The sequence below is a fragment of the Dermacentor silvarum genome, chromosome 1, assembly GCF_013339745.2.
Source record: "Dermacentor silvarum isolate Dsil-2018 chromosome 1, BIME_Dsil_1.4, whole genome shotgun sequence".
In the NCBI taxonomy this organism is placed as follows: Eukaryota; Metazoa; Arthropoda; class Arachnida; order Ixodida; family Ixodidae; genus Dermacentor; species Dermacentor silvarum.
The window spans coordinates 98,906,527-98,921,524 of NC_051154.1; the positions used below are offsets into that span (position 1 = coordinate 98,906,527).

Genomic DNA, 14,998 nt, shown 5'->3' on the forward strand with positions numbered 1-14,998 from the left:
CTACCTTGCAAGATTTACTAATGCTATAGTTCACAGCTGTCTGAATGCTACAGTTTGTAAAAACTTGCTATTATGTAGCGTTTTGTGTACTGTTAAACAAACCTCAAAACCCTATCAGAGTCTCTTCTTTTTGCGAAAACTGGAGTAGACATTCCAATATTGTGAAATTTGGACAGTAGTTCCAATCTGTAAGATCCCCACTGGGGCATCTGCGTCAGCAGGCATTTGGTGTGCTGCGATACCACTGGACCTGAGCACACGGGGGTTGGATCCTCCCGCGCTTAACCGTGCGTGGCTTAGCTGTGTTCGGGGAAAAGGGGATCCTGGGGGTTGAGCCAATGCTGAGTGCTTGGACCTTTATGGCCCCTCGACGGAGGCAACACACCCCTTTGGCCTCCGCTTGGCGTAGATGGCACCTCCGGGTTGACCCACCCGGGGGAAATTGGTAATTGCCCTTTCCTATCCTCCTCTCCAATCTTCGTCTTTCTCTCTCACTTTTATTCTTTCCTGTCTTCTCTTCACTTCTTTTTACTTCTGATTTTCCTGGCAGCAAGGGTTAACCTTTTTTGGTACAACCAACCTTGGCTGTACATGTTTGGTTATAGCGGAAACGTACAGTGGGTGTCCGCAGGACTTGTTTTTTATAAGACTTGCGGCGTCCCCTTGTTGGGCTCCACGGTGGGCGACTGGCGTTACTGCCGAATACTGAACATTTCCTATGGATAGTTCCTTTCCAAAACTCTTTGATCGCCCTCAGAAACGAGGGTGCACCGAAGAAGTATATAAATTTTTTGGCTGGCACACTGAAAATTTCCCCTGCTATCAAGTTATTCACTCTGAGAAACCAGTAAAGACAACGAGAATGATCTTGCCTTTCCTAGTTTCCAAATGTCTAACTCAAACAATTGGCCCAGGCTATAAGGCGTCGAAACTGGCAAGTGGCAACCTCCTCTTGGAACTCCATGACAAACAGCAATATCAGAAACTTAGTGTCTTTCGGGGACATACCTGTTTCAGTGACCCCACACCGCACCATGAACACCATTCACGGTGTGATTTTCGATGATGATTTGATGGAGATGACCGAGGCTGAACTTTTGAAGAATGGAAAGAGCAAGGATGTTACCAATGTAAAACAAATCAAAATAAGCCGTGATGGGAAAGAAATCGACAATAAGCACATAATTTTCACATTTGGTTCGAGTGTGCTGCCAGAAACCATCGAGGCAGGCTATGTTAAAATCCGAGTAAGGCTGTATATCCCCAGCCCTCTCCGTTGCTTCAAATGCCAAAGATTCGGCCACAGTTCGCAGAACTGCCGAGGCCGACTGACCTGTGCTAAATGCAGTGCACACGAACATCTATCTGGCTCCTGTGAAAACGCTCTACACTGTGTAAACTGCGATGGGGAGCACGCCGCATACTCACAGTCCTGCCCATCCTAGAAAAGAGAGAAAGAAATCGGGACAATTAAGGTAAAAGAGAACCTATCATTCAAGGAAGCACGGAGGCAGGGTGTCGTATCTGCCAAAGAACAGCTTTGCTGAAGGGGCGCGTCAGGGGGCAGCGTCACAATGACCACCGGCTGCTGTCCGGCCCACGCATAGTGAGCCGGCGGCAACGCCCCCTTGGTGGCTGCAGCCAGTGCTGTGCCGCCGCCCTAGAAGAGGCCATCGACCTCCGGGCTGGTGGCCTCCAGAGTCTCATCTCTTGAGGCGAGGTCCTCAAGGCGAATACACCGCTCACAAGAGCGGGTGCCCAGCGCCTCGGAAGAGGTGATGGACTGAACTTCCAGACAAGCGGCGCATCCAACGCCTAAGGAGCGGCGGGCGTCTCTTGACCACTCCAAAAAAAGAGAAACTGTACATTACGGGGCCTGAAAAGGCCTCTGTAATCTAATTGTTCCCGAAACACACAGCACAAATCTTCTTTTCAATATGGGGACGCAAATAGTTCAATGGAATGTCAGCGGTCTTCTTCACAATCTTGATGACGTTAAAGAACTCATTCGCAAATATAGTCCCAGGGTGCTGTGTGTTCAGGAAACACACCTCAAATATACGCAAACAAATTTTCTTCCATATTATTCTATTTTTCGTAAAGATTGTGATGATGCAGTCGCGTCATCCAGCAGTGCGGCTATTATAGTCGATAGAGGTGTAGCCTGTCACGAATTAGAACTCCGTATGCCCCTAGAGGCAGTTGCTGTGCAAGTGGTGTTGTTTAATAAGCTAGTTACTATCAGCTCTGTATACATTCCTCCCAACTATCAACTGCACAAAACCGAATTTCAAAATTACGTAGATGAACTTCCTGAGCCATACATTGTGGTCGGAGATCTAAACGCACATACCGTAACACTTTGTGGTGAGACTCCCGTTGCAATGGAAGAGGGAGGGCGCTTAATAGAAAACTTCCTCTATTCATCTGGTGCATGCTTACTCAATAAGAAGGAGCCGACGTACTATAGCATTGCACACAACAGCTACTCCTCAAATTACTTAACCATAGTATCCAGTACTCTCCTGCCGTACCTCGAGTGGAGCGTTATTAAGAACCCTTATGGAAGTGACCACTTCCCGGTAGTTCCAAATCTTACAACACAGGATGAACGCGCCCCACATCTTTCACGATAGAAGGTTGACACGACAAACTGGGAACTATTCAAAGAATTTACACGTTTAGATAGGAAGGACATTGCTGGTATCAATATTGATAATGATATGTCTTACTTAGGAGGTTTTATAATAGACGCTGCCACAAAATGCATCCAACAAACGAATGGACTGTCTAATAAATGCCGCATCCCGTGGTGGAATGCAGAATGTCAAAAGGCAAGGAAAAAACGAAACAAAGCTTGGGGGCTGCTACGTGACTGCCCAACAGCCGAAAATCTCATTAATTTTAAACAAGCAAAGTCACAGGGCAGAAGAACACTTCGGCGAGCTAAGGTAGATTATTAGGAGAAGTACAAATCCAGCATTAATTTATACACTGTTGAGAGAAAGGTCTGGAACTGGGTAAATAAACTAAAAGGCTGACAGTATCACCCTCTATCCCTAGTAATTACCCAAGGAGACAGCGTGGAAAATCAGGAAGACTTTCTAGGTGAGCACTTTGAACAAATCTCGAGTGCATCAAACTACACACGCACTTTCTTGTGATTCAAAGAACACGCACAGCGACAACACCGTGAACACAAATGTGGAAGAAATGAAGTGTACCATCGCCCGTTCAGTTTAGCTGAACTTCGCGCATCTTCGAATTGTTGCAACAACTTGGCGCCAGGTAATGATCGCATCATTTATGAAATGATCAGAAACACTAAATACACTTCTGTCTCTTTTCAATGCTTTGTGGGCAGCTGGACACAGTCCATCTACTTGGAAAGAAGCTATTGTTATCCCCATACTTAAACAAGTAAGGACCCGTCTCTAGCCAGTAGTTGCAGACCAATAGCTCTAACAAGCTGTCTGTGCAAGCTATTAGAAAAACTGATAAACCGACGCTTAATTTGTTTCCTGGAAAATAATAAAATTCTAGACCCCTTCTTGTGTGGTTTCCGAGAAGGTAGATCGACAACAGACCACCTCGTTCGCATCGAGACCAACTTCAGGAATGTCTTTATACATAAACAGTTCCTTCTTTCAGTATTTCTCGACCTAGAGAAGGCGTACGATACGACATGGCGTTTAGGTATCCTTCGGGACCTCTCCGCAATGGGTGTCCGTGGCAACATGTTGAACACAATCGAAAGCTATCTCTCTGACCGCACGTTTCGTGTAAGAGTGGGCAACAGTTTATCTAGAACATTCATGCAAGAGACCGGTGTGCCGCAGGTCGGCGTGCTTAGTTGCACACTCTTTGTCGTAAAAATGAATTCATACAGTCATTCCACGCACCATGTTTTACTCTGTATAGGTCGACAATGTGCAATATTGCTATCTGCGAATGCCAGGTCCAGCTTGGCCTAAACAAATTATCTAGATGGGCAGATGAAAACAGGTTTAAAGTGAACACGCAGAAAAGTACTTGCATGCTTTTCTCCAAGAAGAGAGGCGCAACGCCAATCCCTAGTATTTTTATCAATGGAGATGAACTCACTGTCAGCAGTGAACATAAATTCTTAGGTATTATCTTCGATTCAAAACTAACGTTTATACCCCACATCAAATATCTCAGGACGAAATGCATGAAAAGAATGAACCTCCTAAAACTTCTGTCCCACACCACATGGGGTAGTAACAGGAAGTGCATATTGGAGCTGTACAAAAGCCTTATACGTACACGTTTAGACTATGGTGCCGTGGGGTACCACTCTGCCGCACCTTGCCCGTTGAAGATGCTGGATTCGATTCATCATTTAGGTATCCGCCTGGCCGCAGGTGCTTAGCCACCACAGGTGCTTTCAGGACAAGTCCTGTACAAAGCCTCTACGCAGAATCAAACGAGTGGTCACTTACCTTGCAAAGGTCATACTCTAGCTTTGCATATTTTCTGAAGGTACACTCAAACCCTGAACATGCGTGTTACGCTACTATAAATGATATGACTTCCACCACACTGTTTCGTAACCAACCCACAGCAAAGGAGCCCTTCTGACTGCGTGTGAGGAAGCTCAGTGATGAAATGGGTGTCCCACTTTTAGAACCTCATCTAAAAGCCCCAGCAAGGCTCTTACCACCGTGGCAGTGGCAGCTCATTAAATGTGACATGTCATTTGTTCATGTTACAAAGCACGCTCCAGAGGCACACATCCGAATGCACTTCTTAGAACTGCAGTTAAACTACTCAGGCCCGGAATTTTATACTGACGCATCAAAGTCCCATGCTGGCGTGTCTTTTTCAGCGGTTGATCCATCTTCCTCAGAATGTGATGTTTTGCACCCGGAAACAAATATCTTTTCCGCGGAGGCATACGCTGTAATGTCGTCTGTTAAATGCATCAGGAAAACTAACCTGATGCAAAATTAACTCTGCAAAATTAACTCTGAGTGTAGTAAGGTCCTTTATGTCACTCCGTAAACACAACCCTGTACTCAATTAACTTTATTCATTTCTGTGCACTGCGTACATACCTAACCAGCTTGTTGTGATCTGCTGGGTGCCTGGCCACAGAGGCATCGAAGGGAACATGCTGGCAGACCAGGTAGCCACATCTCTTACAGCAAAAACGAGCAACACTTTCATATCTGTCCCTGTGACAGACTTGAAGCCTTTGCTCCGCAGAAACATTAGGACATACTGGCAGCAAATGTGGGACACTGAAACGTCGAATAAGCTTCCGTTAATTAAGCCTCAGTTGGGTAATTGGCGACCAACAACAAAAATACGGCGAACTGAAGTAATTCTTTGTCGAATTAGGATAGGCCATACCTATGGGACCCACTCTTACTTGCTGTCTGGTGCTGTACTTCCCATCTGTGCTAAATGTGGAGAGACCCTGACCGTCCTACATGTCCTGGTGGAGTGCCGCGAATCAGAATCTGAAAGAAAAAAAGCACTTTCCTCTAGTTTACAGACAGAACCTTCCTCTTCATCCAGCAATGTTCCTTCATGTGGACTCATTTTTCAGCAGCATATCACTTTTAAACTATTTACGGGATGTTGATTCACTACAAGTTCTACGCCCGATAAATTTGTAGCATGGCCTCTCAACAGAGGCTACTGCTGCGAGACTAGCATTTGTATGGCACGTGCCTCCAAAGCCTTGCACACGAGGTTCCTGATGAGGCAGTAGTGCCACTGGAATTTACATATTTTAGAAAATCATCCTTTCAAAACATGTTCTACGTTTCACAGGACAGTCTAAAGCCGTTGTCACAATTTTAATACATTTATGTTTTGCGCACTGTACAGCGACTCTACTTTTAGGCCTAAATACAGCCATGTTCCATCATTACTTTCCACTTCACTGTTCTATTAAATATTCATAATCACTTGCATGGTGCTCTTTGACCAGACCTAGCCCTTGCGCCATTAAACACAACATATCATCATCATCATCATCATCATCATCATCATCCAATCTGCAAGATGGTTTTCTTATCTAGATAACAAAAAGGTGTATTTCTTTAGGAAACACATCTGATGCCGATAGTTGTGCATAGATAAGGACATTCACAGGGGTGTCTAGATTACATCTATTATAATCAACGAAGGTTACTTTTTATATGATATACCAAAATAACTCCATGCATTGAAATCAAGCTCATTTTTCCAGTGAACCCCTTTGTTTCAGCATGAAAAAAATCTTAACAGATACCAAGTGGAAAACACGCCTTAGGCAATAGCCATGATGTTCTGTCGTCATAATTTTATGCCATACATACATACAGGACATTTTAAATAGAAATAAACTAAATTCACTTTATTGCACAGAGTGACAAAATATACAGAGAGATTTACTGTGAGAGAAAAGCTGAAAGGTCACCCGGAACTACTATATTCTAGCCTGCTACTAGTGTTGGGGAAGGGCAAAACATAGTTCATGAAACATATGGCAGGGATCATGGAAGTTATGCTTGCTCGACGCCAACATGCTAAAACTGAGGCCGAACAGAGCAGCTTGTATGTCGCTCTTCATTGCTTCCTTTTTATTCAGAACAAAATGGTGCAGCATGTATTGTATACAACAGATTACCGATGACAGTAGATGAACTTGGGAAAATTTCAGCGAAATCAGAGGTGGTGGTTTTCTTTTTTTGATTACTACTCAAAATCTGCCAAATTTCCAGTGTTTTGTGTTTCTCCAAATTTGCCACTGAAATTCGAAACAGCAGTATAAAAGTGAAAGTTATGTATTTTGCAGTGCATTTAGAAGGCAGCAATATATGCACAGAATCCCAATGAAAATTTTGGTTTTAACCCTTTCACTGCCGGATTTTTTTTTCTGACTCCTCCTCACCCCCTGCCGGGTATTTTTTTTTTTTTTTTCATGTTGGTTCAGTGGAAATTTCATGCTAGTAATGCACCATGATACTCCACAGGACATGTAAAGATATTCATCAGCAGTTCTTGAATTTCTTCGTCCGTCAAAGCACGGACGCACGTGGCGCGCTGACTCGCCATGGCTGCTGCGCTCTGCCGAGACGAAGCGACGTGGGTGTAAATACGTGCGCTCCATCTGTTGTCTAAAATTTAATTTACAAGTTCTGTGTGTTTAGGTGACCTCTCCATAGATGGTGGGACATGAACGCAATTTTTTTTTTTTTTTTTTGCACGAGTTGTCTTGGGAGTGGCAGGGAGTGAGTTTAAAAAGCAACACGAGTTTACTCGAGAGTAGCAGGGGGTGCGCGTGGGTGGTTTCACGAGTTTTCTCGGTAGTGGCAGGTAAAGGGTTAAGGTACTTAAAAATTAAGAAAAAAAGGGGCCATTTTCAGGCTTTTCACTCAAACAACGTTCTGTTTACTGTGCTATACCGTTACACAAAGGACAAAAGGAGGGTGACACACATGTGTGCAAACTTTCAACTGTTTATTATTCGCTAGCGCACGTCAAATATGTGCACGGTAGGGTGACTGATAGTAAATAGACAACATGAAATGAAAGACAAAAATGAAAGTTATCTATGCACATCTGATTTTACAATGACAAATATGGCTTGGTCTAACGCTCGTCTATGAATTTAAAACTGTTTCTCCCAGCGCCACAGAAGGTGTCCTAATGTGGTTGCTAATGGGCTAACGTGCTTTTTAAGATCGGCAGCGAACCTTATTTCTTGCTAATAATGACCTGGGGAAACCACGTTAGCACACCTTTTGTGGCGCTGGGAGAAACAGCTTTTAAATTCATAGACTAGTGTTAGATCAAGCCATATTTGTCATTGTGAAATCATATGTCCATAGAGTACTATCAACCAAAAGAGTTTATGGACCAAGGGATCTGACAAAAAGCTGAATATCTCCGCAGCCTCAGAACGCAGCCTGGTATTCCCATTTCCAGCCTCTACTGGTATATGCGAACAACATTGTGATGTATGGTTTTACTGGCTCCTTTTAAAGGCTGCTTGGATATTTAGAGTTTTCTGAGATCCCGTGGTGTGTAAACTTTTTTGGTCAATAGTACATTCATTTTTGTCTTTCATTTCATGTTTTCTATTTACTATCAGTCACCCTATCGTGCATATATTTGACGTGCGCTAGTGAATAATAAACAGTTGAAAGTGTTTTTGTCCTTTCTGTAACAGTGTAGCTCAGTAAACAGAATGATGTCATACCAACTAGCTCCTGTCGGAGCCTTATCAAACAACATATTTGTTACTTTTTGTTGATGTTGTCACTTTGTGCAATAAATTTTGATTTGTTTCAGATTACGGTGTTCTCTATGTACTGTATCAAACTTACGAAGTTGTTGAACATTATTTTTTCTCTTTCACATTCTTTAAGAGTCGTGATGTTATGCTGTTGCTATAAGCTACGTTTTTCACCTTGTCTCAGTGACAATTTTCTTTTTTTTTTTTTTATGCTGAAACAAAGGGGTTTGCTGGAAAAACGAAGCTCTGTTCCAATTTAGGGAGTGATTCTGGTATGTCATATAAAAAATTTCGGGACAGCCTAATAGTTGAAACACCTCTGTGACTATCCTTATCTGAACACGCACAAAGAAGATAATAATTGTTGACGTTTGGTGTTCTGAGCTTTGGTATGGAATGTGGAGGAGGCTGTAATGGATGCCTCCAGATTAATTTTGCCACCTGACACCTTTTAACCGTTGCCAGACTATATAGTACAAAGGTGTTTTTGCACTATGCTCCCATTGGAGGGCAACTACCATAGCCATAATTGCCTGTTTTATGTGCTAAAGAAAAGTCTGTCTTTATGCTTTAGGTCTGGGCCACGTTTGACATCCCTCGTATGTATACCGGCTTAGCAATGGCTGTACTTGGATCGCTGTTGCTGCTATGCTGCTGCTGTTATCAGCTTGGAGAAGGAAGTGCTTCTGGTGTACTGAAGAGCCCTACAAGTGTTTGTGCTGTTTGTTGGCTCCTTATGCCCTTCTCCAACAGCTTTGCTGTAGCTGAACACAAGGTTAGTGATTTTATAAATTTCATATGTGCAGGAGATGCTATTTTAGTACTTTAGGGGAAGTATTGCCATTAGTAAGGTTGCATGACATGTAACAGAGCAATCTTAGGAAATCAGGATTGAGAGACGACTGGTTTTAGAATTTGTGAAAAAAAATGAACTTGTATGTATGTGGCACTCTTAGATGCCAGAAGAAGAAAGCTAACAGGTCACATACCAAAGTGTTATGAAAGAAGGTGTGAAAATTTTTCTACTTTCCACTCTGCATCTTAGCCACCATTCCTGCAGTTGTGGCAATGTACTGAGGTCATTGTTTTGGAGTTTCGAAAATTCATTTTTTTTTTTTTCACTTCTGTGAAAACTATCATACATCCTTTTTCTTCAGTGTGGTTCTTCAGTAAGGGAAAGAAAATTTTTTAATTCTACAGTGAGGGCAACACAGAGTAGAAAAAAAAAATTAACATTGATGATGCAGTTGTTCAACCGGATATTGCAAAGCATGCACTATAATTGTTACAGGTGGTTCTGTACCTCTTTCAAACATTGCTGGTGGCATCCATCTTCTTCAAGGGCCCTGTCACATTGAGCACTAGTCGGACCCGTGCCTTGACTTTGTGCCTGGTGGGCATACTAACAGCTACAAGGTATGCATTGGACACCGTAGTTCAGCTGCAGTGTTTGATAAAACATCTTCACAGTAGCATGAATGTAGTGTTTCTTGACCCTTTGGAGTGCTTGTCAAAACTCAGAATGGAAAAAAAAAATAAGTTAAGAAAATGCCACTTTTATTGCATACCTGAATAGATTTTAGATTCCAAATATAATATGTAACTACAGTCAAAACTCATTATAATGAAGTTGCATCTGGCATGAAAATACCTTCATTATATTTATATTCGTTATAAGCATATATTCATTATGCATCTATATCGATGAAGAGCATTTTAGGTTTACATTGTTATGTCTGATAAATTTTCATACCCATGATCAATATATCAATGTTCGACTGTACTAAATTCACTTTATTGTGATGATACAGAGAGAGAGTGAAAAGAACAAGGTGCCATGTATAATGTGCTACAGGTATTTTGTAACCAGATACCGAGAACTAGTTGACCACATACCAAGAACTGGCACGTGAGAAACCTGAGAAAGCTCGTCTTAACTGCTACCCATGCTATGCTGTTCCCCGAAATGATGCTCCATAGGCAAAGGGCCAGCAGGCACTGATCAATCTGGAGTCCTCTGTGCTCATACGAAAATGTGCGAGTGATGCATTGCACATATTTACTCATACCAGATGACCCTAAAGGTCCAGACAGCAATGGCCATGCTGCATTCTGATAGTGTCCTCCGCTGTGTCAGATTTTACGGAAGCTGCCCAACCATTGGTCGAGTATACGAGAGGCAGCAATTGTTTTCGCTGCCAGGGCTTAACTGCTTTCAACCCCCCTGCCTCGCATTGCCATCCTACAAGGTCTTTGACCTTTCTCTCTCTCACTTTTTAATTGGAACATTAAAAAATTAAATTCTGGGGCTTTACGTGCCAAAACCACGAGTTGATTATGAGGCACACCGTAGTGAGGCACACTTAGACCACCCGGGGTTCTTTAACGTGCACCCAATGCACGGTACACAGTATTGCGACCCGGGGTCGATGGGCGAGAGACAGAGTCTTGAAGCAGACGAAGAGGAGACGAAAGCTTTATACAATATGTACAGATATAGCGGGTAATGGCAGGTCATAGCTGGTAATAGCTGGTAATAGCAGTTAATACCAGTAAGACCTCACCAGACCGACGGGGCGGCTGGTGGCGACTCTCTGCTCACAAAAAGCCGGTTCTGCCTTAAATCCCTTTTTGGGCTCCTCGTCGGCAGGAACGAGGTGGGGCGGAGAGCTAACGTCACCCGCATCGCATCCTTCTTTCCAGGGGGGAAGGCCTGGTGCAGCTTGAAGTTAACCGCGTCTAATTGATTCATCGCAGCAAATGCTGGGTGCCTCTTGAAGTCCCCCCATGTCGAATTCTTGATTCGTCGCGCAGAAGTGGGAGCTCCCGTCGCCTCGATGATAAGCATTTAGTACAGCACAACAGCACCCCCGCCGCCAGACAATGCATCCAGAAGTCGAGCTGTCCGACAGAGCTCGGAAGATTGGATGCGCCGGTTGAGCGACGTCGTCGATGGTTTGGAGGTACAGGCTCTGCCGCTTTTCCCGCCGGTGGTCTTTCTTGATGCTCGGTCTATAGAATGTCCACTGGAACGACCGAGAATCAACAACGCCAAACCGCTCCAGCCAAAGCAAGCACCCTCCGAATGCTCCTCAAACTCGCCAGATCAAAATCACTGAACAAAGCATTTTCTGAGTACTGGCTATACTAAACAAAACAAAACAACAACAACAAAAAATGTTCCCGAACAACACGAGACACGTATCCGGGAGAAATTTGAGATACGGACCTTTTTTCCTTTTAATTGTCAATGCGTGAGTGTTAATCAAATCAGAATTGCTTCGCAAGCAATTCTTAACTGTAATGTGAGCAGGTTGGCAAAGATGAAGGTTGCCGCAGATGACTTAATTTTGCCCCCGAAAGCCATACACGCAAACGCGGAGTGCTTCTGATCTGTGTGCTTGGGCGCCACTTCTAAAAAGTACGGAACGACATCCGACTGTAACCGTATACCCAAATAGCCCTCCGCTTAGTGCTTTCTAAATGCACTCGGCGAAACGAGTACCACATTTTTAAAGCACATAAGCGGTCCTAAAATTAAGAAACAAATACTAAAGCACCCATGAATGACATAAAAACAAAGGTGAATCAAAATTCGACACTGACACAAATAATGCGTAGGACACATAAAAAAATTAACAATCAAAATTAAGCATTTAGGCTCTGCGTAGCCTAAATGCAACTACAACAAACAAATGAAAACACTGACTCGAGCGTTCAGCAATCAGGTGTCAGTAAAAAATGATTAACAAACTAAAAAATGTTGGTGTCTCGCGAAAAGAAAGGACCAGAGCATAAAACAATGCGCTCTTCTTGAGATCTCAACCCTTTTATACGTTCAACACGCAACTCAACCTTATAAAAAAAAATTGAATACTAATAAGACAAATAACAGAATGGGCTTTCAAAGTGCTATGTTCTTCATCGCTAGGTGTTCGCAAACATGTCGTTTGAGACGTGCTCGAGAGGGTCTCCCTCTCGGGTCTATGCGTAGTCAAGTCGCGACACAAGAAGAAAACTGAGCTGCAAGCACCGGCGACTTTCGACCCACGGCCTCCAAATACTGGGAGAGCGGTGCATTCATGGACCCGTGTGCGCGCTGTCCCTTTGTCCGCTAGGCACTTGTCTTTCTTTCCCCCAGGAAGGGAGCGGCCATTGAAGCAGACTTTCGAGCATACCCGACGCTTCGCTACGTTCCTCTGCTTACAATTCTTTGACATCGCTGAGAACCGGTGGCATTTGCGGCGTCTGAATTTCCGCGAAATTCTTTCTTTACAGGTGCGCGTCACACCTATTATAGATCTCAGCAGCCGCCTAACTTTCGGATTCAGCCTACTCCGATTTTTCCCAATGTGTTGGCGGTTAGTGCGCTTCACCCGGCTCATATTGCCGCCCGAGTCCGACTTTCTCAGCTTGTGCCTTCGTCGTTTGCCCTTGGCGCGGCTCGCAAAGCTCGTGGTCTCGGCACTCGTACTCGCAGGTGCCCTGCCTTCTCATCGCAACGACATAGCTTTGTGCGGCAAAACCAAGCTAGGCTCGTGGTCGTCGCTAGATGTCTGTGCCTCTGATAAAACATGACTGCATCCGACGCCATCTGAGCTAGCCAGTTCGCCTTGCAGTCTCTCATCGACAGGCTTCACCTTGTCGCTACCTCGGCCTTCGCAGTCGGCCTCAAAATCAAAATGACTCAACATCATCAAAATCACCCAACAGAGCCATCTTTGCCTCATCGTAGTCCCGATTGTCTTCATCAAGCAGGTGTTCCAGAACGCACGAGAGACTATAAGGAAGCAACAGGATCAACCGCTCGGACCAGAGGTCCCGGTTGACACCTTCTTCTTCGCAAACTTTTTCGAGGTCCGCAAGAAAAGCAACAATGCTCTCGCCTGCCTTGAAATTGTGGAGATGGTATCGCGCTGTGCGCCATATCCATGTCTGAATTTCTCGACCGCGCTCTCGCTTTGCCCTTTCCTCGGGACTTAAGTGCTCCTTTGCTTATAACTCGTGCCTCTCACACCTTTCGCGTTCCTTTGCCTCTAGCTTTCGCTCCACAATCATCTCCCAAGCCTCGTCAGCTTCCTTGATCGTCACCTCCTCTGATCGCATCACGTCGACAATCGCTTTCCTTGCCTTTTTGGAGCTGGAGGAAATACCCAAGTCCTCGCAAATTTGAAGGAGGTGCTGAACTTGGAATTCCTCCATCGCGATCTCGTTCCTCGTGTTGCTTGCCCACTAAATTTACCCTTACTTCAAACTAAAATGCACTGTTTAAAGAAGGTAAATGCATAAACCATATTCTACCAAAAAACAAAACACTCTCCTGACATCTTTTTGTGCTAGAGAGGTCTGGCAACATGAAATGCAAACATCGGGCACTCACCCAGCCAAAGTGGTTGACGCCGGTCGGTCTGGTAGCTGCCATCGAGCAGTGTAGCAGGCGTCTTCGGTCCTCGTATCTCACAGCTTGCCCTCCGCTGTTGAGATACTGGTTCGCCAATCCCACAGCTGTCATCCACTATTGCGACCCGGGGTCGATGGGCGAGAGACGGAGTCTTGAAGGAGACAAAGAGGAGACGAAAGCTTTACAGATATGTACAGATATAGCAGGTAATAGCAGGTCATAGCTGGTAATACAGTTAAACCTGCTTATAACGAACCTCCATATAACGAATTCCTGGATATAACGAAGTTTTTCTATTCCCCGCCGTTACTCCATAGAAGCACATGTATTTGAGACCTCTACGCAACGAAGTGGCAGCGGGAGACCCCCTCGATATAACGAATTTTCCCCGCCGACAACCTAGAGATTTTGCCCCAAATTTTGTCATTTTTGCGTGAGCAGCAACCAGAAGCACCTTCTCCGCCGCGACGGAATGCGAAGCAAGCGCACATCTGCGTGCGTGCAAGCGTGTGCGTGCGTGCGAGCGTGTGCGAGGCGGGCCTGCATCCCTCGACCCGGCGATCTTGCCGCCGCGGGCGTGACCTTTTCCCCTCCCTTCATTCAAACCTGATCCTGCCGCTTGCTGCAGCTGGCCTAGCCTGCCAAGCAGGTACTCTCCTTTTCCAGTTGATGTTGCCGACGTGCTGGCAGACGCTGTGACACATCACACTCGATGAGCGCGCACACGCGCTGTCAAACGCTAGCGGCGTGTGGAAGTGCCGCTGCAGAAGCGAGTGAAGTGACCTTCGTGCTGTTGTCTATCGCTTCAATGCAAACTGAGCGCCAAGAACACACAGCACGCACAAAGCTACGAGCCGCTGACGCACCTACACTGCCTAGACTTTGCCCCAACGCAGATCGCTTTCAAGATACGGCCCGCGCCACCACGCGCCGCCATGCAGTACGCAGTTGATGCCAGAGTACAGTACCACGGCCGCTTTTTTGTTATCCAGCGGTCGTGACAGTACAATGCCGCCCGCTACCCCCCCCCCTCGCTCCCTCACAGGTGCCTCGAGCGCAACGGAAGAAGGCACGCTTCCTCCCTGCTTTTCGTTAGTGCACGCGCAAGATTTAGATGCGGTCGTCGGCTCCCCTTGCACGTCACTCGCACATACAGCATACGGCGCGCGGTGACTGCGTTATTGCCCTTGGACTTTATAAGGAACATCTATGAGCCAAAACCAATTTTAAGGCCACAACGCGTCATAGACACCATCTTTAGGTAGCAAATACGGATCTCAAGGGCCATACTTTTGCTGGCGGAAACCGAAAATACGTCATAGTTGTCGCCCCCAGCACTTTGG

The 14,998-nt window shown here is 45.1% G+C and overlaps 1 protein-coding gene across 1 annotated transcript in view; it reads left to right on the forward strand.

Annotated features, from left to right (window-relative positions):
* The window catches only part of LOC119433365 (GPI ethanolamine phosphate transferase 3-like), a 62,883-nt gene that overhangs the window by 14,871 nt on the left and 33,014 nt on the right, over window positions 1-14,998 (forward strand). Inside the window, exons 6-7 of the mRNA XM_037700538.2 lie at window positions 8,829-9,029; window positions 9,546-9,670. Coding sequence (XP_037556466.1) covers window positions 8,829-9,029; window positions 9,546-9,670 — 326 coding nt within the window. The remainder of the gene's footprint in view (window positions 1-8,828; window positions 9,030-9,545; window positions 9,671-14,998) is intronic.